The sequence below is a fragment of the Episyrphus balteatus genome, chromosome 3 (genome assembly GCF_945859705.1).
Source record: "Episyrphus balteatus chromosome 3, idEpiBalt1.1, whole genome shotgun sequence".
Taxonomy (NCBI): Eukaryota; Metazoa; Arthropoda; class Insecta; order Diptera; family Syrphidae; genus Episyrphus; species Episyrphus balteatus.
This window is the reverse complement of record NC_079136.1, coordinates 62,871,572-62,896,175: the sequence shown is the minus strand read 5'-3', so window position 1 is coordinate 62,896,175 and position 24,604 is coordinate 62,871,572. Positions and strand designations below refer to the sequence as shown.

The window sequence follows — 24,604 nt, the reverse complement described above, 5'->3', positions numbered from 1 at the left end:
AAAGAAAAAAAGAAAAAACTACGTACTGCCTTCAAAATCCAGTGAATAGAATTTAAGAAAAAAAAGTAAATAAATAAAATATATTTTATTTAATTGATCATAATTCATAACCTAAAAATATGATAATTATTTGTGTTTTTTTTTTTTTGCCTCTTCTTGTTTTTATGTAGTATTTCAAGGTAAAGGGCGACAGAAAGCTTTTGTAAGAACCAACTGCCAACAAGTGGGTTGCCAGGATTTTATTTTGAAAGAACAACATGCTCCGGGATCCAATGATGTGTTCCATACAAGAGTAAGTTGCCTCAAAATACCTCAAAGGATGTGATTTTCTTATCTTGTTTCTTTTTATATTCTAGTTCAAATGGAAGTCCAGCTTCTTATGAAGCTACCGAATTCTATGAATCTCAGTCGTAAGTTGCTTTATTTTGTATCTCTTAAATCTAGAATTTAAAAATGTGATGCAATTCTCTTATTACTTAGGTATTCAAGTTGTCAATTCAAAGATCTTTGATATCAAAATGTTTCTTATCTTTTTTGTATATTTAATTTTTAATTTGTAGACAAGAAGTAGTCAATATTGTTGTTTACCTTCATTTTTTTTTTTCTAGGCAAGTACAAGAGTTTGCGTATCTTACTGAAATTCGGGTAATTAATGATTAACTTAGCGCATTTGAAAATATGTAATGGTTTTTAACTTTTATTTCTTTATATTTGTAGACTGAAGATTTGGTTCCATTTTTGCCAACTGGAGAAGTTGTAAGTAATTTTTAATTGTCATTAAAATCATACGATTTTGCATCATTTTTTTTTTGTTATAATTTTTAAGTTTATCACAACAACATAAAACATTTCTCTCTTCAAAGAATCTGAATTCAGATTTTTTATAGACTTATTGGATTTTTTTTGGTTGACATTTGATTAATCGAAGCTGAAACCTTTATTGAAACCGGGGAAGTTGATGTTTTGAAATTGATGTAGATGATTTATTTGTAGGTACCTTTGTTTATGTTTGGAATTTAAGTTGTAGATGGTTTATCTCATGGGGCTTCAATAGGTCTATTAAACAGAATTTGGGGTTACTACAAAGTATTAAAATTGGAAAATTTAAAAAATAACATTATTTTTGCCAAACAGTTTTCTAATAGCACTGTTTGGTTAACAACACAGGTTCTCTTGACTGTGTTTGCAAGATTTTTATTTCTCGTTGATTATGTTCTTTGTGGCGATAATTCCTTTCTAAATTACTTAACTGGTACTAGATCCATGAAGGATCTCTGCCTTAGACACGACGGCCTTGCATCGTTTACTATCTAGACTTTAGAGAATTACAACCATCCGCTATTGAATGGTCTTTAACAACTTAACTGTCCCCATAGAAACTCATTATAAAACCTTATACGTCCATCATTATTCTCATCAACAACTCTATAAGTCCCATGAAGCACATTGGATTCATATAATTTATTTTTTCCCTTGCCACCAGAGTCCAATGAGTCATATATGATACATACACATATTTTCATAAAATAGAATTTACTGTCCCCATACAAACTCCTTCAAAATCATCTCTACGTCCAGTACTTTTTTTCAAAAATAAGCATTACTATTTACAAATAATGCAATTAGAATTGGTTTCTTACCTGAGTAATTGGTAAATATTGTTTAAAAAAGGGTTTAGTTTTATGCTCCTATATGATTCATGGACGTATGATATTTGATTTTCATTGCCACAAGTCCAATGAATCATATAGGAGCATAAAACTAAACCCTTTTTTTAACAATATTTACCAATTACTCAGGTAAGAAACCAATTCTAATTGCATTATTTGTAAATAGTAATGCTTATTTTTGTAATGAAAATGTGAAAAACTGACATTGTACCGTATAGGCTAGAAAAAGTTATAACTCATAAGGGTCAAATGGTCACGGAAATCAGTTTTTCACAAATATCTCGCGACCTATTTCTCGGAGGTCATCAGAGGGCATGGTTCGTATATATACAATATAATTTTCTCTCTAAAATCAACCGTTTCGGGTGTAGAGCGCAGAGAAGATGAACTAGATTGCACTTACATACATACGAAAAAACACATCTTTTTGGTTTATGTTGCTCAATTTTTGAGGTTCTTATAGAAGCTGCTTATATTTTTTTGGTCTCATTTACTTATGATTATTATTTTTATATGGATTCTCTAAAAAAAGTGCAAAAATGTACACATTGAGATAAAAAGTAATAAACAAAAAACAAAAAAAATTGTTTGGAAATTGTGTATGTTTCCCTTACTTCTTACCCCTTGGCGAGTAAAAAATAAAAATTAAAAGCACGTATTAGTTGTTTGGCTCTCTAATTAAAAATTATTCATTCTAAAGTAAAATTGTGAATTTAAAAAAGAAAGATAATATAATTTAATGTCAAAAACGTCCTTGCAAATTTTCTGTAAGACGAGTCGTTTTCGAGGTATTGATCAAAACATATTTTTCAAAAAGGCTGGCGTGTGGAAAGCCGTACTAGACAAAACACATTATCAAGCCTCTTTTAATTACCCTGCATTTAAATTTGATGCCTCTACAATTTTGACTAGATTTGTTTTTTCAGTCGTTGTACTATTAATGGTGTTTTAATTTTCTTATTATGTACCTACCCATACAATAATTGTGAATCGTAGTTGAAAAAATATTCTTCCATAGGTTTACATATAACTTCTCCCAAAATAAAAAAAAAAATTCTTAAAAAAATCAAAGATTTTTTTATGAAATAGCTTTTTTTGCTCAAACATTTTTCCAATTTTTTTTGCAGTTTGGGAAAGTATTTCTTCTTTTCCTACACATTCATGAATAAATTATGTTCTATAGCCATATTTTCATATAGCAAACACATTGTTAGAAACACGTCTTTATGAATCATATATGACTCATGGACTCTAGAAACACGATACAGAAAACATTCTATGAGTCAAATAGGACTCATTGGACGTGGAGTGATGAATCCTTCAAATAAACAAAATAATATTGAACGTAGAGAGGGTTTTTAATTACATTTTATGGGGACAGTAAAGTTGCTTTTAGTAAAATATGTATATGAGTCATATATGATACATGGGACTCTTTAGGCTTGTGACAAAACATATATTTTGAGTCATATGGGACTCATTGGACAGTTAAGTTGTTAAAGTAAATATTGGGTTTTCCTTGCTGTTAGAACTTTGTGACTGGGATTCTTAAACCATCTTGGTTAGAACATTTTTGTCTAGGTAGGTAGGTAGAGATGGCGGTCAAAGCAAACGAGCTTGATGACCCAATTAGCGCAGAATGCGCCGTTTTGATACCAAAACTCATGGAACCTATGATGGATTTATTAGAAGATAGAATTTAGATTGATTTTAAGAGGAAAGACAAGTGTTTAGGAACTCCTAAATCCACTTTGTTGAGTTGAAGAACGAGATCAAGTCTTTGATCTTTGATTCTGATATGTTATCTATGTCATTAAAGAATTCACTCCCCAGAGAAAGTGCTCTATATCTAGCGAGGGCCGGACATTGGCATAGAAAATGGAAGACCGTTTCTTTTTCTTGCTGGTCCAAACAGCTGCGACAGCAAGTATTGTGTGGTATACCCAACTTTGCTGCATGTTCCCCTATCGGCCAATGTCCTGTACACACCGCAACGATTCTGCTAATATCTTTTCTGGGTCTGGAGATTAAATCATTGGTTTTGGATTTATTATAAGTGGGCCATATTTTCTTAGATATGACGCAGCTATCTAAACTATGCCACCTATTATTTGCTTTTTTTAAATAGTTTGAGAAGATATTGCCCTTCATGACTCCTATTGGAATGTTAACTGCTTCTGCTAGCGACTCATGAAGGGCCGATCCTTGCCTGGCCAGTTCATCTGCCTTTTCGTTGCCCTCAAAACCACTATGTCCTGGGATCCAGACTAGAGTGATTGTGAGGCTTTCGCTCAGTATTGAGAGTTGCTCTCTGCACTGCTGAACCAGTTTGGATGATGTCATGACTGAAGAGATTGCTTTTATAGCTGCCTGACTATCTGTTAGTATAGCTACATTCTGGGTTTGATTTAAATTTATTCTTAGTACTTTGCAAGCTTCCCTAATTGCGAGTAATTCTGCTTGAAACACGCTTGCAAAATTTGGAAGTCGAAAGGATTTTGAAATATTAAGGGATTCATGATATACACCCGCACCGACCCCACAGTCCATTTTTGAGCCATCAGTGAAAATACAAGTGTCGAAGTCTCTCGTCACAATTCCATCTTCCCAGTCTGTCCTCAACGGGAAGCTGACCTTACAATTCCTTACAGTGTTCAAGGTAGGAGTGTGATAGTCGGTAGGGGTCAGAAACATATCTGATGGTACTAAATTAGTTATGTCACTATGACCAAAAGGTTTTACCTTCCAACAGCCGGTTTCTTTTAGCCTTAATACGCTACAAGACACCTGGTATTTGACATGAAGGTCTATGGGTAAAAGGTGCAAGAGAACGTTTAGAGCCTCAGTGGGGCACGACCGGAGGGCTCCAGTCGTCCCTACGCTTGCCGTTCTCTGGATTTTCTTAAGTTTGTTGATGTTGTATGCTTTACTTAGAGCAGGCCACCAAACAATGGCGCCGTAGGTAAGAATGGGTCTTACAACCGCTGTGTAAGTCCATAGAATCATTTTTGATTTAAGGCCCCATTTTTTCCCAAAGGTTTTACTGCAGGCATAGAAAGCAATGCTCGCTTTCTTAACCCGCTCTTCTATATTTAGCTTCCAGCTCAGTTTAGTGTCCAAAATTACACCTAAATATTTTGCGCTAGAAGAAAGTGATAAGATTTGGCCGTTAAGCTGAGGTAGAGGGAAGGCAGGGATTTTGGTTTTAGTTGTAAAAAGCATCAGTTCCGTTTTACTTTGATTAACTCCTAGGCCACAGCTTGTAGCCCAGTTGCTAACTCTTCTCAAAGCCGTGTCAGTGATCTCACTGATCACGGGTAAAAATTTTCCTGATACAAGTACAACCAGATCATCCGCATATGCCACTGCCTTCACTCCACTTCTCTCAAGCTTCACGAGGATATTGTTCATAACAAGGAGCCATAAAAGGGGGGAAAGAACGCCACCCTGAGGCGTACCCCTGTTGACGCATTTATAACAGTGTGAATTTCCTAAACTTGCTTGAATTCTTCTCTCTTTTAGCATTGAAATAATCCAACTTCTGATGTAGTCTTCTACTTCAAAAGTCACTAGGGCCTCGAGAATAGATTCGGTTAGGACATTGTTAAAAGCTCCTTCTACATCTAAGAAGGTAGCTAGGGTATATTCTTTAAAATGGATCGAGTTCTCAATTGTTCGAACGACTTCATGGAGGGCTGTTTCCGTAGATTTGCCCCTCATGTAAGCATGCTGCGAACTCTCCAAAGGACATCTTTTAAAGATCTCTCTAATATGGGTTTCAAGAATTCTCTCCAAGGTTTTGAGTAGAAAAGATGTTAAACTGATTGGCCGGAAATCCTTCGCGGATTCATGCCCTCTTTTTCCCACTTTGGGAATGAAAACCACGCTTACTTGTCTCCACGACTTGGGCACATGGTTAAGAAGAAGGCAGCCTTTAAAGATTTTTTCAAGCCACGTAACTGCTATCTCTTGCTGCTTTTGTAGCATGATAGGCAGAATACCATCAGGGCCTGGAGACTTATATGGAGAGAAGGTGCTAATAGCCCAGGCTATATTTTCTCTTGTTATCAGGGAGTTAACTTGTTCTGCCGTAACTGACAGCAAAGTGGGATTTATGTTCACTTCAGAGGTATTGTCTTCACACCCCGGAAAATGAGTAGTCATCAGTAGTTCCAGGGACTCAGCTGGAGATATAGTCCAGGATCCGTCAGGCTTTTTAAGGAATGAGGGATTGGTGTGTTCCCTCGATAGAACTTTGCTAAGCCTGGCGGAGTCCTTTATATCTTCAATGGAATGGCAGTATTCCTCCCAGCTTTCTCTTTTGGATGATGCTATAGTATGCTTATAGACTCTTAAACAGTCCTTATAGGGTTGATAGAATTTGTGTTTATGGCAGATGTTGAAGATTGTTCTAGTCATTTTCCTTAAATTAGACAAGTCTTCATTCCACCAAGGAGGAAAAGTTTTGCTACTATGTCTTACCGGGCACGAAGCCTTGAAGGCAGTGATCATCGATCTTTCAAAGTTCAAAACATTTGACTCAAGATCCGCAACCGTATCTGTACTCAGATTAGGTATGCTGCGTAGCTTTGCGCTAAAAATTTGACTGAATTTCTTCCAGTCAATTCTTTTGGGATTTCTATAGGGGGTTGGGATTTTGGTTTCAAAATTAAGTTGGAAGAGGATCCAACTATGATCTGAAAAAGATTTTAAGGGCGAAACTCTCCAATTTTCAACCTGCAAATCGGAGCAATTATTTATGAGAGTAAGATCCAGTACATCCTCCCACCCTTCATAGTTACCCGAACTGCTCGATGTGGTCGAGCCAATGTAATCGTCATGTTTAAGTAGAGTCAAAGAAATCAGCGATACATTTTTTTTTTCCAGCTTATGGTTCAACACTTAGCGCCATAAAGCAGGACTGGCAAAATTAATGTTTTATATTTATACTTTCAACCAAATAATAATAATTAAAAGTCATTCAACCCATTGATGGAAAATGACTTTATATTTGTTTCTCAAAGAATAAAGGAAAAACTCGCATTTTTTTTAAATTCAGGTAACATTCAGCCTGATCTGAAAGTATTTCAGATTCAAAGCAAAAGGCAATTTTTCTCATAATTTTTGGTAAACATAAGCCTCTTTTTATTTGTAACTCAGTACAAAGCTCAGAGGTGCGTTCTTTTTCTAACAATAGTTAACTATTGTTAACTATCGTTAACTTTTGTCGTTCCTAAACTACAAAATAGTTACGATTTGTAACTATTTGACAGATGAACATCGTTCCTAAACTCGTTTTGAAGTGTCAAATAGTTACAAATCGTAACTATTTCCAACTCACCTCCATGATGTGAGTTGAACCCTCATGAGATTGTTGATGTGTCAAAGTATATGTTTTGTTTACAAAACAAACTTAAATATTTTTTTTTTCTTTTGGAAATAAGCGGAAAAAATGAAAATAAAAAGAAAGTTTTGTAATTTTTTGATGAAAGATAATTTATTTTGAATAAAAAACAATTTTTTTTGTTATAATAATGGAAATAAAAGTATTCTCAAAAGAAATGTAGCTGGTGGTTTGACAGTCTAACAATCTCTAACAATAAATCGTTCCTAAATGATTTGTAAAAAATCCAACGATTTCTAACAATGACACTTCAACAATAATTTTTGACATAACAACGATCGTTGACTATTGTTAGAAAAAGAACGCACCTCAGTGCTGAGTTGTTAATAGAGATGAGCTAAGTCGTGATTTTTCAATCACAGGTATACCTGTGACTGTGATTTTGAATTCACGGTGATTGTAACCTGTGATTTTTAACCGTGATTTAAATTTATGAAAATTAATGAAAATCCAAAAAAAAAAAAAAAAAATTACACGTAGCATTATTAACGTTTGTATTTTCCAATATACACATTTCATTACGATTTTTCACGTAGGAAGTACTAATGAAGCTCAAATACGAGTGTATTTGAAACAATGGAGCTGATTTTATGAGGAAAACTCCTGGTTTAAGCAAACAGATCCGCGATTTACCAAAGCCATCCGTGATTATACTGGGGAAATTATTATTTTGTCTAAGCGACTCTTGATTTACGGGAGAAATTTATTATATCACGGGAAAAGTAACGTTGAAAACCCTTATTCTAATCAGGGCAACCTGCGATTTCACAGCAAATATTTGCGGGCAAACCGTAATTCTTCTGGAGCCATACGTGATTGTGAGGGGTAAACAAAACATTAATTTTACCGAACTTGCGTGAATTCCGGTAAAAAAAAACAATTCACATTTACACAAGAACTGTTGAAAAGTTGTTTTGTAAAAAATCACAGGTTATAATTTCCAATGCATTTGTGTAAATTCCGATAAAAAAAATTCACGTTTACACAAGAACTGTTGCAAAAGCTATTTATTTCCAAAATCAAAGGTCAAAAGTAATTTTCAATGCATTTTCGTGAATTCCGCTATAAATTCACGTTTCCATAAGAATTGGTGCAAAAGTTATTTTGAACAAAATCACGGGTTTAAAAAAAATCCTTAACATTTGCGTGAATTCCGGTCAAAACAATTCACGTTTACAAAAGAATTATTGCAAAAGTTGTTTCGGGAAAAATCACAGGTTAAAAAAAATTGGAAAGCAAATGCGTGAATTCCAGTCAAACCAGTTCACGTTTAATAAAGAACTGTTAAAAAGTTGTTTTGGGAAAAATCACAGTTAAAAAAAAAAAAATCCAAAGCAATTGCGTGAATTTCAGTCAAACCAATTCACTTTTAATAAAGAACTGTTGCAATAGCTGTTTTGAAAAATCGCTATTTCCAATGCACTTGTGTAACGTGAATTATTTTACGCGGAATTCACGAAAACGCATTGAAAATGACTTTTTACTTGTGATTTTGGAAAAAATAACTTTTTACAACAGTTCTAGTATAAAAGGGAATTGTTTTGAACCCGCAAATGCACTTTAATTAACTTTTAACAAAAAAATTTGCGAACTGTAAAGCAAAAAGTGAATATCCAATTCACGGTTAAGGTAATCACAGGTTATTTGAAGACTGTTCACAGGTAGTGATTGTGATTTGTCAATCACAGGTTAAAAATCACAGGTCGTGATTTTTTGCTCATCTCTAGTTGTTAACATTTTACACTAAAAATATCAACAAACGGATGTTTTTATTTATTATTAGTATACTTTGTTTTGAAAAGATCAAAAATTTATAAGTTTAGATAAAAATCTTCTCTGTAAACCATATCTAACGAATACTTGTTTGTATCCTAAACAGCCATGACTTCGAGGTTGTAAAGGGCTTTGTATACTCGCTACAAATATAGACAGTAACTTTGCATCAACTCAGAGCATATTTCTAATATTTTACTCTCATATTTTTGTTAGCCTCTCTTCATTCATTCTCCACGAACAATTTCTTCTTCAGTTAAAAAGCTTTATTTTGCAGAGCTGGGTATGTACGTAAGTACTATAACACTAACCATATGAAGAATCTTTTTATGAAAAAACTATCACCCTCATATGTAAACCAAAAAAAAAAAAAACTTTTTCCTAAGTTTATGCTTATAATGTATTTTCTTATTATTTGAACATTTTATAGGGTAATTTACTGTAGAAATCTTTTCGACAAATCAGCTTGAATAAGTATCAGTAGAAAGCTAGTCACTGTTGCAAATACCTGAAAATAAAAGCAAAGTTTTAATTAATATCGAAAGTTTCTGTCATCACAATTCGAAATATAATTTTACTAACCCCATGAAGCAAAGACCAATCAACTAAAAATAAGCCCAATGGTTTAATTTTATAATCTCTCTGAAGAATGCGTAAGTTGAAAAATTCAAAAGACTCTCTCAATCTTACATCTGCTTGTGTTGTGTCAGCTTGACTTAAAATTATTCCCGTTTGACGAATCTGCAAAAAAAAGTAATTTTAAACATATCACAAGAACAAAACTCACCAAAAACTCAATCTACTTGATCTACTGTTGCTGCACAAGATCCCGACTGTGTATGAATTTCCATTAAAGAAATAAACATAAATGCAGAATCAGTCATTACACTGTAATAATCATATTCCTTGCCATTAAAAATCGAATCGGCAATGCTCATGTATTGTGTAAAACAACCTGACATAATTCCAACAACATTGCACAACATTGAATTCATCCATGGTATCGATGAGAAATTCAATAACTCATCACTAACATCAATAATAATGTTATAAACATTATTCAGTCTATCGATTTTATCACTCAAATCACAATAACGTTGCATGCGATGGAAAGAGGTCTTACAAAGCCATTCCTTGTGGGTACTCATTCGATTTACTTCATCCACAATTTTCTTAACCCGCAAGTTCATGACTTCTATGAAACCCGCACACAAAAGAGTCATTCCATAAACAGTTGTAGCTGGCACTGTTCGAATTAAATACGGAATCATTGTATAAATTGTCCAACCTAAACTTTTATCCGGCTCGAAATGCAAAGATCGCAAAATCAAAACTATCTCAAGTAGAGTTGGGGATATAAATATTTTTATTCCTACTTTAAGGACGCCTCTTTCGATTCGCCCATCGTTATCGTCCAAAAAGTCGAGAAGTTTATACAAATGTGGTCTGGCAAAATTTATAAAAACAATATGTCTTCGCACAAAAATGATATGAACACCAAATGAAACTACACCGGCAATTATATTCATATTAGAGTATAGTTTTCCGACGTTATTGATATCGAATTCACCTGCGACATATTGATGGATTATGTCTCTAACATAAACTGTACAAAATGTACAAATCACTATTATAGTATAAATTGTAGCCAACGGGTTAATGTCGAACTTATCATATTTGGCAATGTAGCCATATGCACCCAAACCGGATAAAATAATACCTGCCATGATTACTTTTACAGCGGTGAATATTACATCCATGTTGAATGGTTTTATGTTAAAGACTGAAATTACACCAAGGAGATATAATTTAAATGCTTTATGAAGGCTGAGATCAGATAGTATAAAATGAACCGAGATTAATTGTTGTGATAAATTTATTTGATTGATTGGTCTTAATTACAGGTTTGATATTTAACAGAGAATCTTCAATATTTTCGTTTATATAAATACTAACCTACGAGTTTATGTTATTGACCAAGAGTTATTTTCAACGATAGGAACTTTATAAATAGAGAAAGAAGTTTGGTAATCGAACAATACTAGTCCTTTTATCACTACCTTCATGGTGGACATTTTTCTGTTTAAAAAAAATGCTGATGATAGTCACAATATAAACCTACTGCCTCCGTATTTATCTCTCAATTCAGCGAGCCTAACATTTCATATTTATGGTATCAGTCTATGCTTACCCACTTTTTGCTCATTCATTAGTATTTTTTAATGGGAGTTCTTAAATTCTTTTTATGTTGTCAAGTTTTGTTTGTGAATTTCAATTTTAGCAAATTTCTTCGTGTTAAAGTTTCTTATGCGCTTCACAAACTCTTTTATTTTTGAAAATATGCAAATATGTATGTATATTATATAGGCAAATAAGAATTGACAATCTCCGAACTCAACTATAAATTACTTAACTTAGGGTGACCAGAGCTCACCAGAACTCATTTGCTAATCGCATACAAAGTACCAAATACAATAGTTAACATTTTCAAATTTAATTTGTGACGGTTTTTCCGATAGGAATATTTCCAAACATGACGCAGAAAGCTTAGATTTGAGTTTAAAAACAAAAATTGTATAGTCTTTTTCGCAAACAAACTGTGCTGGTGAGAAAAATAAATATTTTTACTTTTGTTTTTTTTTTTTTTGGCGAAAAGCGGACAGAGGCGCACGAATGACAGCATTTTGTTCGACTTTAAAAAAGCGGACAGAATACGCGTTGGAATAGAATTTATTTTAAAAACAGTATATAAGCCTAAAATTTAGCTTAATTGATGTCAAAGGTGCACGATTTTGATTTTGGTACCTATAGTTTTTGATATTCAATGAAAAAACTAAAAAACATTAAAAAAAGGCAAAATAGTGCCAAATTACCAACACACACTTTTAGACCTTTTATTATGCAATATCTTGCATTTTTTTTAATAAGCACAATTTTGTCATCTTTCGTTTTTATTTTTATAAAAAAGTTTAATAGTGTTGTCAACTATGTTTTAACGTAAAGATTAAAAACCTGACATAATAAAAAATTACAATGTTCCAAAAAACTGAATATTTTTTTTTTTTTCGATTCGAAATAAAAAAAAGTATTGTTTAATCTCCCGCAAGTTTTCCAATATGAGAAGGCTAAATAAACACTACTTATTTAACATTCTAAACAAAGGAGCTGATGATCTGTCATTTTTTCTTAAGACTGAAAATCTCAATTTCAGTGATGCGACAAACGGAGCTGAAGATATAAGCTGTTTAAGTGCCTATGCTTTGGAATATTTTCCGTTTAATTTTTTATGAATTCAAAATTCACCAAGAAGAGCCAATATGAAATTGAATTCTTCAGTCTTAAGGAAAATGACAGTCCTTAAATTCAGAATGTGATATGGTTAAACTGTGAAATAATGCTGCCAGTCATTTGAATTTTATATCAGGACGAATATATCTATAAAAATGCGAACTTATATTTTGGTTGTACCTTCCCTTTCAATATTTGCTGTGGGCTTTCGATCTAATCTTTTCACTCACTGAATTGGCAATGGTTACTTTGATTCATTATTTGTGTTTAATACAATCGTTCTACCGTTCTACAAATCATGGCACACGATTACGGACATACAATATCGTTTTGACTATTGCTGTGTCTATTTAATCAGTAGAAAAAGATAGGGACATATAGCGACGATACGTTAACGAACGTATGCCGTGATTCGACCCCAGCACGTTCGTGTACAATTAGGTGCTAGTTATTTTGAGTCCCGCGAGAGCACCGGCTAAGTTCATTGTATCGATATAAAATTTAGTGAGAGCTTTTGTGGTTCGATACTAAATTATGTACCTACCTAAATTCCTATATAGATTAACGTTGTTTACTCATGATTTTTCCATTTGTTTAGCCTGAAATGCGAAAGCTCTTTCACTCTACCAGGGATGCCATCACACACAAAAGCTATGAATTTATCTTTTTAATTTTATTTTCCTAATATCTAAAATCAAAATAATTATAAACTATAACAAATCGAAACTTATGACTCATTTTTATTAATATGACCTTGACACTATGACGTTGCATACTTGATTGTCTTTTGATATGCATTTGTAATCTTATTTCAAACAATACTTTTCCTTAATCGTGTTTAAACGTGTTAATCGTCACTATAGACTTGTTACATTTTATTTCACCCCTCCTCATTCTGCAACTTTTGGCTTTTGTCTATATGATTCACATTGTGAAATAAGTCCAACGCCAAATCATAATACCGTCACATACATCCCTTAACTTGAAAATGTCTATAAATGCAATGCAGTATTAAAGTATTCATCATGGTGATAAGTCGAAGAGTAGGCAAATATTTATATATTTTTTAGTGTTTGTAAATAATATTAAAAAAAAGCACCATTTAAATTTTAAAATTTTTATTTTATTCCATTTTAGTCTCAATCCCTTAGTCAACTCATCGAACAAGAGTGTGCTGAAAATCCAAATCCACATCCAAATGTATATAAATAAATGTTTAATGTTTGAAAGCATCTCACTCATCGATACTATTTTTTTGTTCTTATCTTTTTTTTAGTTAAATCAAGTCCTTCCTGATTTACAGGAACATGATAAATATGGTCTTAATTTTGAATTAAATTTGAATGGACAACAAAAAGGCAAAGTCAATTGGTTCTATTCCGAAACTTCCAATAAAGTTTACATAAAACTTAATGAAATTTTTAATGTTGAAGTTGTTTATAAACCAAGATCATCGAATGAGAAAATATTCATACGCACAATGATGGTTTTCAATTCGGAAGTAAGTGAGCCAGTTGTTCGTTGTGAGAATCATAGCAGCAAAGATCCAGGTTAGGATGAAGTTCATATTTTTTTTAAAATAAGACTCTCTTTAATTTATTTGTTTTCTATTTCAGCTTTGGAGAAAAACATTAAGCATAGTGTCCTTCGATGTGAGAATCCAAATGTTATTTATCAAGGAACTGTAGAGGGCAAAAATATAAGCGACAGATTGTCGGTACGCATTCCATTGGGCTGTGTCCAGCCGGATGGAGATGAAGAAGTCAAACAAACTGTCGCTTTAAAATTTGTTTGTCAGAATTCTTGTGTCGGCCGTAGAGAAACTTCCATCATTTTTTATATGGAAAATGCTAAGTATGATTGACTTTTTCAATTTAAAATCTTTTTATTAAATCAAATTATTTGAATTTTCAAGTGGTGAAGTTTTGGCTAAGAGAATTACAAATGTTAAAATATGTAGTTGCCCAAAACGGGACATGCGTAAAGATGAAGAAACTCAGATGCCAAAAAAGAGGTCACGAAAAGGTAGACACAAATCTATTTTATACTTAAATTTCTTTTGTTCTTAATTTTGTTTTCGTTTGTTATCTTTTTAAGATGAATGTCCAATTGGTAAAAAAATTGCAAAAGTTGATAGTGAAATAAAAATTGAACCTAAACAAGAAGAAGATGATGAAGAAGATTCATTTTCTGGTTCAACTGAAACAAATGACATAGTTATGACGCCCAATGGTGGTGTTAGAATTACTATGGAATTGCCAGATATGGAAGCAGCAAATCATGTTTATGAGTGTGCTTTTAATAAAGTTGCTGGACAAATGGCTTTGAAACCAGAAAGTGCCATAATGTATGCTAGAATTATTAAGGCTCTTAAGAAGAGTTATGGTAAGTTGATTAGCCGTGAGAAAAAAAATTTATAAAAAATAAAAAGTACGTATACGTACTTACGTACGTATACGCATCCAGTGTTATAACTTTTCTTAAAGCTAATAATTTAATATTTATTTAGTTTTTTATTTCAAGTTGTTTAATTAAATAGTTTTTGAAAAATAAATTAAAATTAATATAATTGATTTTGTATACAATTTTTCAATATTATGGACATTTTTTTATCATAATTCAATCAATCGCCTGGCAGTTTTTAATCAAAAAAGACCTCATTTTAATAGTTTATTTTGATTTTGTTTATTTGCATCTAAAATTTTATTTGTAATTATTTTTTTAACCCAATGCATTATATCTCAAACAGTTTGTGTAAAAATTTTAGGTCGATTGGAGCAAAATAGTTATGAGTGTTTTGAAACTTCGCTTATGAGCGTTTTATTTCAGCGTTCAAATCATTAAATCATTCTCCTCACAACTAACGTTTTGAAAGTCGGTGCCCCTTATAACTTCAAAACTACTGCACCGATTCTTTTTCAAATTTGGAACACTATTTCTGTTTATATTTTAAAAGGTACCCTGGTGAAATTTTCTCTATAATATTATACATTCAATGTAATAATATAAAAATCTGTTAGTAAGGGTCGTTTTTGAGGATTTTTTTTCAAAGGTTCTTTTTTTCGGGGGTGGGGTTAGGTGGGTTGGCAAGCTCGAGTAAACTCTTGAAATGCAAGATTGTTCTACATATCCAGCAATTTAATAATAAATATACGTTAGACTATGTTGCGGCGTGTTGCGTATATTGAAAAACACTGATCTTTATACAAAAAAAAAAAAAAAAAAAACGAAAAAACTGCAAATTTTTTAACCCTTTCGAAACCAAGCTATGAAAATCAATATTAAAAAATGTTTTTTTCAGTATTATTAAATATTTGACTAATTTTTTGTAATAATTCAGTAACTAGGCATTATTTGTGTAAATTCACAAACGCATCACTGTAGAGATGATTTGCGATCATTCCTGTAGCACGTTCATAAACGCAAATAAATAGCATCACTTAAAAGTCAATCGTTCATTATTGCAAATTTGGATAAACCGATGCGCAAATATCAAACAAAAAAGCATCAAGAATTTTCTTGATAACTTGGTGATGCCGACGCGATTTGGAGTAAAAATGAAGGAAAAGGACAATGAAAAGTATTTAATCAAATTCTAAATTGTTTATAAATGAATAAATTTGAAGAAATTTAGGGAATATTTTACCAGCACACAAATTAAAAACCTAATGGAAAGCAAATTAATATATGAAGGTGAATTTATTGGAGACAGAAAATTGAAGTCAGTATTGTGGAGGAATGTTCTGGAGGAGATAAAATGTGAGGCTCCAGATTTTAATTATAACAAAGAGTTTTTATTAGTACATTTCCATCATTAAGCAAAAATTGTTTTTAAACGTAAAACCTTTTGTCGATCAGCATCGCATCGTCATCAGCTGAGCAACGATCAGCATCGCAAAAAAGCAGTGATGCGTAATCACTACCAAAAAATTTGACGTTTGTGAATTTACCCTTTGTCTCCAAGTTTTTACCACTGTTAAAAAACGTTCATAAGTAAAAGTTTAAAATTAAAAATTCATAAGTGAAGTATAAAAATACTCAATACAAATATCTTACCACCTATAGCAAAAATAGTTCATGTTACTTTATCAAACAATTTAAAAAAAAAGTTATAATTTTCTAACTCAATATTTATTTATTTTTTTTTTCTTACAGCAAAATCAAGACGTTTGACTAATGAACCACAAAAGTAATAACGATGACACAATCACATCAACAAAAGAAAAAAAAAAAAATTAGTACCTTAATAATGATTATTGTTTTTGTAATACAATTTAATTTTATAAAAGCCTTAAAAGGCGCAATTTGTATCAGCTTCCATAGACTTTAAGACTAGCTGTTAATTTATGTTGGCAATTATTGTCAATTTTTTTTTCAGTTTCCTGGTGAAACATTATATTATTCTTAGTATATAAGAAAATATTATTACGTTCTTTTTCAGTTATAAATATCATTTTTTTTTGTTTGTTTTATATATGTAAGACTTATTTACTGTTTATTTAAGTACAAAATATTATTTTCTACTTTTTTGTTGGTAAAATAACGCGCGCGTCTAATTGAAGCAAGACAACACAAAACCGATGGTCAATTAAAACTCGGTGCATTATATTTTTTAAGATGAAGCGCGTTACACCATTAATCCACTACCTTTTTTTTATTTTTTTGTTTTCATTAAGAATTCATTTTCAACATATTGGTATTCATAATTTCATTATAATTTTGTTTTGTTTATTTTATTATAACACAAGAAAACGAAAAACTTTCCGGATTTGCTTTTCGTTTTACTTCCCTACCGAGTGCACGTTTTTGGTTGGCCATCGTTTCTATGAGTACAAATGTTATAATAAACTATTGTTTATTAATTCAATTCAAACAACTAAATTTTAATGATAACTCAAGTTTTTAAATTATTAAAAAAAAAGAAAATCATGTGCCTTCATACAATGTTAAGAATTTAATCTGACAAGAAATATAGAAACTGTATTATGATTTACTTGGAAATATCACATTTAAATAATATGTAAATGATGTCACTTATTGCATTGGGTTTGTAATATTGAAAAGCAATGATAACGATTGTTTATAGTTTTAAGAAGTATCAAGATTTTTATAAAAAAAACAACAATGTTTCTTAAATTGTAATACTTAATTTTTACGATATAATAATAAAAAAATATATAAAAATAATAAAAATAATGTATACAAAAGTATACAGTTAAAACACATTCGCTTGTTTTTAATTTATTCATAGAAAATCTACGAAAAGTGTGTACAATTTTTAATGAAGGAAAGTTTAGTGTTTGTGACTTACTCCTTCATACATGAATTTAAACGTATATTCATATCCTCTTAGTTAAAATTTGTTACAAGAAAAACAAAAATGATACGAGGTTTTACTAAAGATCGCCTCCAATATTCAATAAGTGCAAAAAAGGGCCATCAGTTTGACAGTGATGATGAGAAAATCATTACGGTGAATATTTTTTTTCACTTGTTGAAAATGGTTTTAAGCTATGGTATTAACCAGAATTTTTAATAGATTTCAGGAAATAATTAAAAAAAAACTCCATCAACGTTCTCTGACTCCAATGTGCTAGGCTTTGAGGATGGTAAAGTGATTCGAATTGTTTTCTAGCAACAAAACATTGGCATTGTTAACGGAAATATTTGAAAAGATTTTTGACGAAAGTAAGTGTTGCAAATTGCAAAGTTGCAAGGACATTTTTGTTACCTTTTCTTGAAAAAAAAAAAAATTGTTTGGACGTATGCAATAGTGAGTTCCGGGGGAAAAATTGTTCACACATGCGGAAAACGCACCGTATTTTTTTTAATGTTATATGCGAGGTAGTTGAAGTGAAATATTAAACAAAATTGTTCTAGTTTAAGGTTAGAGATTTTGGAAATTTCAAACGATTTTACATTACCAATTTAAGATTCGAAATTTTGATTTTTCAAAAAAAAAAAAAAAAAAAAAAATTAAAATTTTTTATAAAAATCCAAAAATTATTTTTTTCAAACAGACATCCTGACTGACAGAAACACGGACTTTCGAGACCCACTTTTTTTGCATTCTCATCGTTATATCATGGAAAATTGTTATCTCAACTTTTTTTTACGAATGCATAACTTTATATATTATAGTACCTGTTGGCAATGCTGTACAAATTGTACCAGAAGAATCCTCCCGTTGAGCTTACAGCTCCAAAAAGTAAAAATGGCGGATTTGAACTTCCGCCTTTTACAACTTGATTTACTACCAGCCGCCATTGTGAAAAAATCACTTAAAATTAAATCTTAGCTTAAATCTTAAAAACTAACTTAAATATACTAAGATACCGATTAAACATAAAGAAAATAAAAAGAAGAAAAAACTATTGTAAGTAGTATAAAATAATACCTTTCTATGTAAATATATTAAATAATTTATTTTAATAAAAGGTTAAAACTTCTGCTTGAAGATTCAAACAAGTTTTTTCAGTCGGATCCAATACGTTCCAACAGTACCTATTAAGGTGGTCCACGCTTGTATGGGAAAAATAAAATTTTCAAATAAACGTTGGACCACCCCCTAGTTTGGTTCTACTCCTACTGGTATCATAATATAAAATAATTTTTTTTTATTTTAAGTTAAAAATTACTTGAAAGTTATGGTTGTTGTACTTATTCTGAAAAAATATCGAAATAATAATTTCTGGGGCCACTTCCAAGGAAATTTCGTCAATAGGTATTTATTATTATTAATTATTGCCCACTTTTTTCGAAAAACAAAAAATTTTATATGTTTCATATACAAGTGAAACTTAAATAAAATATTTGCATTAAAAAAAAAAATTAAAAAAAAAAAAAATCAAGATTACCTACAAAACTTAAACTAGCACCCTCTTGCGGTTAAGATAGCGAATTGAAATTTCACAACGTAAATGTTATAGATATGTAAGTGGAACAAATTTAGGGGGAGATCGAAAAAAATACCTAACGATTTTTCAAGGGAATTGAAATGAGGAAATCATAAAACTAAAATTGAAGATGAATTTGATAGCTTCTGGTGCAAGCTAGGTGTGACTTTGCCCTTGAGAGATGATTTTCCTTTTTAAATGCTTTAAATAATATAAACCTTGTTCAAATTCTAAATCGATCCAAAAATATACTACAGAACTCAACTTGGCGTCTATCAAGTTATAAAAGATTTATATCCAATTTCATGAACAAATCTTTTTGGTTTCACCAATATGTAAAAGGGATATTTATTTTGTTACAAAAAAATGTTAGCTATTATATTCACTTCTTTACTGCATCTGATGACATTTCAATGACACTTTTAAAATTTAATGAGGCAAAAATGGGCATTTAGTTTATAAAAGTGTTTAAAAGCTTGTTAAATTTAAAAGTGCTTGGTGAAACCAGAAAATCCCATTTTAGGGTTTAAAAGCCTGTTAAATGTTTAACAGTCCTTCATGAAATCGGCCATTAATATCTGAAAAGGGTGAATTGAATGCACCCATCAAATTCGAACAACTTCAACATTTTAAATATTATATTATTTAAGAAGGTATATAAATAAATCTTTTATTATTCCCCACTGCAATAAAAACTGTGATAATTATAGTCAATAAACTATAAAAATATACGATTAATGATAAGTTCATCTCTGTTAATTGCATAACATTAAATTATGCATTAAATATAAAAGTTAAAATCAACCCATTGATTTGTATTCATCAAATCAACTGCTTACCAGAAAAAAAAACACAACACCATCACCATAACTTTATAATCTAATTGTTAAAAAAAAAGTTCTAAAAAATATGGCTCTGTTGTGCATGGTTAATACTTAATTATATTTAAATTCTAGATTTGGTATATTAATAAACCATAAAAGGTATTGGGGTACCTATCGTCTTATTCTAATGAATATTCAATAACTATCTACCCAGTAGGTATGAAAAGGTAAGAATGTGTGTAGACGAAATGGCTACCCACCTGCCTAAAATATTTTTAACAACATTTTTCAGCACCTGTCTTGCTACGAATTCTTTAAATGAAACTTCCGCCAAAACATTGAAAGCAACTTCCTGACATAAAAGTACTTGTGCCTTATTAATTTATACATTACATAGGTATGCGTGTGTTAAAGTGAAGAAGATATAGGTAAACAAAAAGTATAAAAGGGCAAACTCCGATACCTACTTATACTTGCTTATGATATGAAAAATGTTTAAACTTTTTATAACCACAATAAAATTCTAACCTTAAAACTTCACAAGAAGTACCGATAGCTCAATTTTAGGGCAATGGCCTGTAAACGTTTTCGTTAGTTCCATTTACAATTGTATTGCACTTCTTATCACCAATTGGATATCTATCAATTCGTTCGGTTGCATTTGATTAATAAGCACAAACCAAATTATATCATTATTATATTGAAATTGTAAATTTTAAATTGTAAATTGTAAATTGTAAATTGTAAATTGTAAATTGTAAATTGTAAATTGTAAATTGTAAATTGTAAATTGTAAATTGTAAATTGTAAATTGTAAATTGTAAATTGTAAATTGTAAATTGTAAATTGTAAATTGTAAATTGTAAATTGTAAATTGTAAATTGTAAATTGTAAATTGTAAATTGTAAATTGTAAATTGTAAATTGTAAATTGTAAATTGTAAATTGTAAATTGTAAATTGTAAATTGTAAATTGTAAATTGTAAATTGTAAATTGTAAATTGTAAATTGTAAATTGTAAACTGTAAATTGTAAATTGTAAATTGTAAATTGTAAATTGTAAATTGTAAATTGTAAATTGTATATTGTATATTGTAAATTGTAAATTGTAAATTGTAAATTGTATATTGTAAATTGTAAATTGTAAATTGTAAATTGTAAATTGTAAATTGTAAATTGTAAATTGTAAATTGTAAATTGTAAATTGTAAATTGTAAATTGTAAATTGTAAATTGTAAATTGTAAATTGTAAATTGTAAATTGTAAATTGTAAATTGTAAATTGTAAATTGTAAATTGTAAATTGTAAATTGTAAATTGTAAATTGTAAATTGTAAATTGTAAATTGTAAATTGTAAATTGTAAATTGTAAATTGTAAATTGTAAATTGTAAATTGTAAATTGTATACTGCAAATTCAACTACGTATGTGTGTGGAATCCTAGATTTCCGTGGTATTTTGACTAAATTTTCTTCAGGAATAAGAAGTTTTCCCAAAACACTGGAACATATGTGCAACTGTATAGAAAGGTCAAAATCCCTTTCGAAAACGTATATGTACATCTCCAAAATCATGAACGAATTCCCATCTCAAATCCTAATGCTAAATGCTAATGACCTCATACAACATTGCACTGCATCATAACAAGCGCAAAGTTGACACTTTCCTGCCAGATGCAGATGTTAACTAAAAAACATAGCTTCAACAGATACCAAATGATAACGTGTCATTATTGCGGCCACACAGAGAATCTAATGCCATGCAAAAAGCAATTCGCACATGCGCTCCAGTCAATGAACCCATTTATAATAGATTCCCGCGGGATTCTGGACCGCAGAATAAAAAAAAATAAAATTCCATAAATATAGACAGAGGAGCTAGAGCCAGAGCTAAAGTCAAGACGCAAGCGCGTCGCACAAAAAAGTGGCTACGAGTAGGAACAACAAAAAAAAAAAAACCAATTTGCATGTGCGTTGTGGTGCGCGCATATTGTGCCCATCAACGTCATCCAGCTTAAACAACAGATGTTGCTACTCCAACATAGACAGACTATATGCAAAGTTTGACTCCCATCTCTGCGGTCGATTGCTTCTGGGGCTTTGGCTTCTGCGACTACCACATCCATTCCATATATTGCAATACACAGGGTGTCCCGGAATGAGATAAGAACATTTTGAGGGATGATTCTTTTAAAAATTAATAACTGAGCAGTAAAAAAAGACATTAACATTTTTTACAAAGAATAGCATTTCTTCTAAAAATCTAGACATTAATGAAGTTTCTATCGTAAGTATTAACGGAGTTATTAACATTAACATGAGTAAAGGCATACCAAAGAAGCGTTTTCTTAAATCATCGCTAAAGGGTATCAATTTTGCAGATAGAGAGTTACTGTAGAACAATTTTTTTCTTAGAATATACCCAAGAATCATCCCTCAAAATGTTCTTATCTCATTCCGGGACACCCTGTATAAATCCCTCTGGACCATGTTTTTTTTTTTTTGTGTAGAGTGTCACCCAAAGATATTTGAACGAAGAGTATACTTTGTGCAGGGAAAAATGTATCTACATCCATGGCCTGCCCCAATGAGGAACATCTTGCGCGCAGCAATGTCTCTTGTGTCATTCGCGCGATATCTGGAGTGAGATCTAGATGCATTATATTCCAGTACACCAGAGAGACGCACTGATCCGAACGCAAGAACAAAAGGGGTAAAAATATGTAGGTACAAAATATTCTTTTGCTCCGGACAAGATGTTATCCAGAGATCCTGGGTGAAGTAGTGTATATTAGCACCCATGTGGATGCTGCTGCACGTACACACAAAAGTTCGGCGAATGCAAATGGGAATTAAAATCACGGGTGAGATATCATATTAATGAGATTACACAGAGAACACGTGTTGAGATGTTCCTCTTGTTTTTGTTTTTTATATTTATTTTTTGCACCATTCACTCTGAAGCTATTAGCAGTAAAGGCTAATGGATGGAAATATGCTGTGATGGTAGAATAAATTAAATTTCGTTTTTTTCTTTGCTTTCATTTCCGATTTATTTTGTATAACACTTTTGCTAACGCGGATGTGATGAGAGAGGATATTCTTGAATTGTAAATATATATAATTCCATTGATTGCAACTCTATTTGCATTTTATGTTTTTGCTTCAACACTTTGATAGTTTCGAATAAAGTTTGGTGCATTCAAATCGACTACTCATAGTGCAACAACATGAATTTTAATTTCTTTGGAAAAAACATTGATTCGATATCGAATAGGAAACATATTACATTTATGTGGGGATATAATTATTATAACTCAGGTATAACGAACGAAGCGAATTCTAATTTTGTGTTAAAATAATTCTCAATAAATCTCTCGATATATTGACTTGGTAAAACTATTTAACTGGAAACTAGAATTTTTGTTTGCTTCAAAATATTGGATTTAAGAACGATTTTTTTTACAAATTAGTTTTGGTTAATTTTTTTTTTCTTACGTAACATTAGAATACTTATAGCAACTATTTTCACTGATAAGATTATTAATGAATACATTTATTTATCCAAACATTAATTTTGGTAAAATTTTGATTGAAAATCCATAAATTTAGTTTTTTTTTTTTTCAAATCTGAAATAACCATTTTTGTACTCATTTAAAACAGAAAAAATGTTACACATACACCACAGGGACCACGTTGATTTTAATTGTATGAATTAATAGAAGGTTAAGTTGATAGTTCGGTTAACTGAAGATTTGGTTATTCAAAAGGGAAAGCTCATTTTTTTTTATTTTATCGAAATCAACATCACGGATTTTGGAAAATGCCAAAAAAGTTATTTTCGTCAAGCAATCCATGCATGTGTTGCTGTCTTAATATGATCAGTTTTATTTAAAAGTGGTATAAGTTCATTTTTTTCATATTTCGAAATATTTAAGGGTTTGCGTTTTTAAGTTTTTAAAAATATGTAATTAAGCTAAATGTTAGGGAATTCAGGTGATTTATCAATTACATTTATCAAAATTATCAAAGAAAATTAACAGATTTTTACCCCCAAATAGAACTATACCTACCACTTTCATTAATAATAAAAATTATACAATATCAAAACAAAACACAAGTAGGTATTATTTAAATTTTCTTACTATAATTGGATGTATTAAGTGTTAAAAGTAGAAATAAATTAAGAACAACTTATTTTTATGAATAGTCAAGTTTATTAGGACCTGATTTATCTATTTAGTTAATAAAATAAAAATTTGACTTTGTTAAACAAAATAATAATAATGCTGTTTTGATTTTGTGAATAATAACAAAATATCGGTCGCACTTTTTTGCTCTTTTAGTAGCAGCAGTAAAGTAAAAAATGTAAGCATTGGGCTTTCTTGGGATTTCAACCCCAGACCTCTGGTGCAAAAGACAAATCCTTCAACAGCCTTACATTATCAGCTGCTGACAAAAATTTTGTTTAAAACAGTTGGTATGCCATTCAAAAGAAAAACAAACTAACAAAAAAAGTTTCAAAAAATTTCAAAATCCTTTCATTCTTGGATGAGCAGTACGAAAACAGTTAATTTTTCAACAACACAATGCTTGTTGTCCCAATTGTTATCAAATTGAGAATCTTTTTGGGGATATTACAGGATACAATTTTGGTGGAGCTTGAAAAAATAAACCCGGAAGTTTTGAAAAAAAAAACTGAACTTATAACGAATAACGGAAGCCGCACGGCAAAAAAGACCACCTAAAAA

General features: G+C 31.0%; 2 protein-coding genes across 3 annotated transcripts; one reads left to right on the top strand and one right to left on the bottom strand.

The window, feature by feature from the left end:
* Positions 1-142: 142 nt before the first annotated feature.
* On the top strand, positions 143-17,360 carry LOC129913959 (cellular tumor antigen p53). 2 transcript variants are annotated; one of them, XM_055992965.1, is made up of 10 exons: positions 143-292; positions 357-410; positions 609-645; positions 718-756; positions 13,273-13,335; positions 13,412-13,685; positions 13,752-13,989; positions 14,051-14,160; positions 14,233-14,520; positions 16,291-17,360. In XM_055992965.1, the coding sequence occupies exons 1-10, from the start codon at positions 258-260 to the stop codon at positions 16,326-16,328; spliced, it is 1,176 nt and encodes a 391-aa protein (XP_055848940.1). In that variant the 5' UTR covers positions 143-257; the 3' UTR covers positions 16,329-17,360. The 2 variants fall into 2 exon arrangements, with proteins under 2 accessions (XP_055848940.1, XP_055848941.1); XM_055992966.1 differs by lacking the exons at positions 143-292; positions 357-410; positions 609-645; positions 718-756 and adding an exon at positions 12,989-13,178.
* On the bottom strand, positions 9,241-10,940 carry LOC129913958 (putative gustatory receptor 94a). The gene is made up of 3 exons (XM_055992964.1): positions 9,651-10,940; positions 9,430-9,588; positions 9,241-9,355 (listed from the first exon to the last, which is right to left on the bottom strand). Exons 1-3 carry the CDS (start codon positions 10,605-10,607, stop codon positions 9,284-9,286), a joined length of 1,188 nt encoding a protein of 395 aa, XP_055848939.1. The 5' UTR covers positions 10,608-10,940; the 3' UTR covers positions 9,241-9,283.
* Positions 17,361-24,604: the final 7,244 nt, after the last annotated feature.

Excerpts from the sequence above, each read along its gene's own strand:
- LOC129913959 (XM_055992965.1), top strand. The coding sequence starts at position 258 with ATGCTCCGGGATCCAATGATGTGTTCCATACAAGA. Across the intron at positions 646-717 it reads CGTATCTTACTGAAATTCGG|ACTGAAGATTTGGTTCCATT; the intron begins GTAATTAATGAT and ends TTATATTTGTAG. Across the intron at positions 14,161-14,232 it reads AAAAAAGAGGTCACGAAAAG|ATGAATGTCCAATTGGTAAA; the intron begins GTAGACACAAAT and ends TATCTTTTTAAG.
- LOC129913958 (XM_055992964.1), bottom strand. The coding sequence starts at position 10,607 with ATGGATGTAATATTCACCGCTGTAAAAGTAATCATGGCAGGTATTATT. Across the intron at positions 9,589-9,650 it reads GTGCAGCAACAGTAGATCAA|ATTCGTCAAACGGGAATAAT; the intron begins GTAGATTGAGTT and ends TTTTTTTTGCAG. Across the intron at positions 9,356-9,429 it reads ATTGGTCTTTGCTTCATGGG|GTATTTGCAACAGTGACTAG; the intron begins GTTAGTAAAATT and ends TTTTATTTTCAG.